This window comes from Echinops telfairi, unplaced genomic scaffold, assembly GCF_000313985.2.
Source record: "Echinops telfairi isolate 266 unplaced genomic scaffold, ASM31398v2 ScPeMD7_7458;HRSCAF=8496, whole genome shotgun sequence".
Classification (NCBI taxonomy): Eukaryota; Metazoa; Chordata; class Mammalia; order Afrosoricida; family Tenrecidae; genus Echinops; species Echinops telfairi.
The window spans coordinates 1,476,172-1,479,035 of NW_022111358.1; the positions used below are offsets into that span (position 1 = coordinate 1,476,172).

General features: G+C 61.1%; 1 protein-coding gene across 1 annotated transcript in view; it reads left to right on the forward strand.

Moving 5' to 3' along the window:
- The window catches only part of RTN4RL1 (reticulon 4 receptor like 1), a 91,911-nt gene extending 89,053 nt beyond the window's left edge, over positions 1 to 2,858 (forward strand). Inside the window, exon 2 of the mRNA XM_013005860.2 lies at positions 1,281 to 2,858. Coding sequence (XP_012861314.1) covers positions 1,281 to 2,587 — 1,307 coding nt within the window. The 3' untranslated portion in view covers positions 2,588 to 2,858. The remainder of the gene's footprint in view (positions 1 to 1,280) is intronic.
- Positions 2,859 to 2,864: the final 6 nt, after the last annotated feature.

The following is a 2,864-nucleotide window of genomic DNA, read 5'->3' on the forward strand; positions in this document are numbered from 1 at the left end:
CAGGTAATGACGCTCGTCCATAATGAGGCTGTGCTGTTAATGAACACAGGGCTATTATCCGACCACAGGCTGGACACATCCGAAAATAAATTATTTTAAGGGTCCATTAACGAATGCCTAATTAATGCCCAATTAGAGGGAAGCTACAGAGGAAACGCTCCGGACTGTCGCGTGGAGAGGCCTGATTGGCAGCCCCAGCCTGGGAGCTGGGCGCAGGCAAGGGGGGCTGGGTTGGGGGGTCTGCCCTCGGGCCACCCTTAGTTCTTCGTAAGCATGTGTGGCCTCTCATCTAATATTCAGGACAGCTCTGTGAGGGGCACCACTTAGAGACCAGGAAACTGAGGTACAGGGGAGGGTGGGGGTGTGTGTGGCCCAGGCCGCTTTCTGGAGAACTTTGGCGTCATGCATGCTTTGCTTGCTGATTGGAGATCACTTAACTGAAACGACTCGAGCTTGGCCATGGTATTGACTTTGCCTGAATGGGAGTCTGCACCGCAGGCTGTTAACACAGAGCCACAGGAGAGCTGAGGGGCGGGGCTATCAGCTGTGGGTGGGGCTAAGCTGGTCCTGTGCTGTCAGGCCACTCCCTCTCATCTTTGCGCTCCACTGCTAGTGGAAAGAGCATCATTCGAACCCGCCCAATGTTGCTGCGGAAGAAAGATCCGAGGACCCACTTCCACAGAGACTGCTGTTGTCGGGTGCCTGGGAAATGATCCCGAGCCTGACTCACGGCGGCCGCACGTCACGAGAGTAGAGCGTTGAGCAATATGTTACTGTGTTTGACAATTTCTACACAAGGTGCTCGGTGACATCCGTTACATTTTGAGTGCTCCTACAGCCCTGGGCAGAATGGTTGGTCGTGGGAGCGGGGCAGGGTGGATGAGACATGGCTGGCGTAGGGCTATTAGCCCTGGAGACTGGCTCCTTATCCCGGGACGTGAGTTGTTTCTCTTCTGTTCCTTGTGGAATAGCTCCAGTTGGACACACGTGTGGTGAACGTTGACTAGGTGTTGACTGGGCAGCAATAGGTTTGATTCGGGTTTTTTGTTTCTAGAGGCGGGGGCCAGTGAGTGAAGTTAGAAATCTCATCCAAGATAGAGTTCTAACGCCTCCCTGGCCCAGCCCCGCGGGGTCCATGAGCCCAACAAAGGCACAGCCAAAGCCCAGCTGGCCCCAAGAGTGTCCTGTGCCAGCCGGCACCCTGTAGCCCACTGTGGCCCACCCCTACCCCCCCTCTCCTGGGCGGCTGCTGACCTGCCCATGCTCTCTGTCCCCACCAGGTTGCTGTGTGGAGCTGCTGCTGCTGCTGCTGCTACTGGCCGGGGAGCTGCCCCTGGGTGGCGGCTGCCCACGAGACTGCGTGTGCTACCCGGCGCCCATGACGGTCAGCTGCCAGGCACACAACTTTGCTGCCATCCCCGAGGGCATCCCGGAGGACAGCGAGCGCATCTTCCTGCAGAACAACCACATCACCCTTCTCCAGCAGGGCCACTTCAGCCCCGCCATGGTCACCCTGTGGATCTACTCCAACAACATCACCTTCATCGACCCCAACACCTTCGAGGGCTTCGTGCACTTGGAGGAACTGGACCTCGGCGACAACCGCCAGCTGCGGATGCTGGCGCCCGAGACCTTCCAGGGCCTGGTGAAGCTCCACGCCCTCTACCTCTACAAGTGCGGCCTCAGCGCCCTGCCGGCGGGCATCTTCGGCGGCCTGCATAGCCTGCAGTACCTCTACCTGCAGGACAACCACATCGAGTACCTCCAGGACGACATCTTTGTGGACCTGGTCAACCTCAGCCACCTGTTCCTCCACGGTAACAAGCTGTGGAGCCTGGGCCAGGACACCTTCCGGGGCCTGGTCAACCTGGACCGCCTGCTGCTGCACGAGAACCAGCTGCAGTGGGTGCACCGCAGAGCGTTCCACGACCTCCGCAGGCTCACCACCCTCTTCCTCTTCAACAACAGCCTCTCCGAGCTGCAGGGCGAGTGCCTGGCACCGCTGGGGGCCCTGGAGTTCCTGCGCCTCAACGGGAACCCCTGGGCCTGCGGCTGCCGGGCTCGCTCCCTGTGGGAGTGGCTGCGCAGGTTCCGAGGCTCCTGCTCCGTCGTCCCCTGCGTGTCCCCGGAGCTGCGGCAAGGTCAGGACCTGAAGCTGCTGAGGGCCGAGGACTTCCGGAACTGCACTGGGCCAGCCTCTCCGCACCAGATCCAGTCCCACACGCTCACCACCACCGACAGGGCCGCCAGAAAGGAGCACCACCCTGGCCACCGCCCCGCCAAGGACAGGGGCCACCCGCCAGGCTCCCGGAAGCCCGGCAAGAACTGCACCAGTCACAGGAACCGGAACCAGATCGCTAAGGCGGGCGTCGGCAAGCAGGCTCAGGAGCTGCAGGACTATGCTCCCGACTACCAGCACAAGTTCAGCTTTGACGCGCTGCCCACCACACGGCCCAAGAGGAAGGGCAAGTGTGCCCGTAGGACCCCCATCCGGGCCCCCAGTGGGGTGCAACAGGCCTCCTCAGCCACGTCCCTGGGGGCCTCCCTCCTGGCCTGGATCCTAGGTCTGGCGGTCACCCTCCGCTGAGGACCCAGGGGGTGGGAGGGCGCGTGCCCAGCACTGCCACCTGTCCACCAAGGAACAGCATTTATTTTCTTCTCTTTTTTGGACAAATGGAGGAGCTGCTAGGTTTCAGGGAAAGGCTGGTAGGGGCTCTAGCCACTGCCTGGGCTCTGCCCAGTGGAGTATAAGCCCAACGTGTACAGCCCCAGGCAGAAGGGGGTGAGTGCACATCGCCCAGCTGCCCCTCCCCTCACCAAGCACCCATGGACAGCGTCCACGCCAGCGAGGCAGTACCAGACAC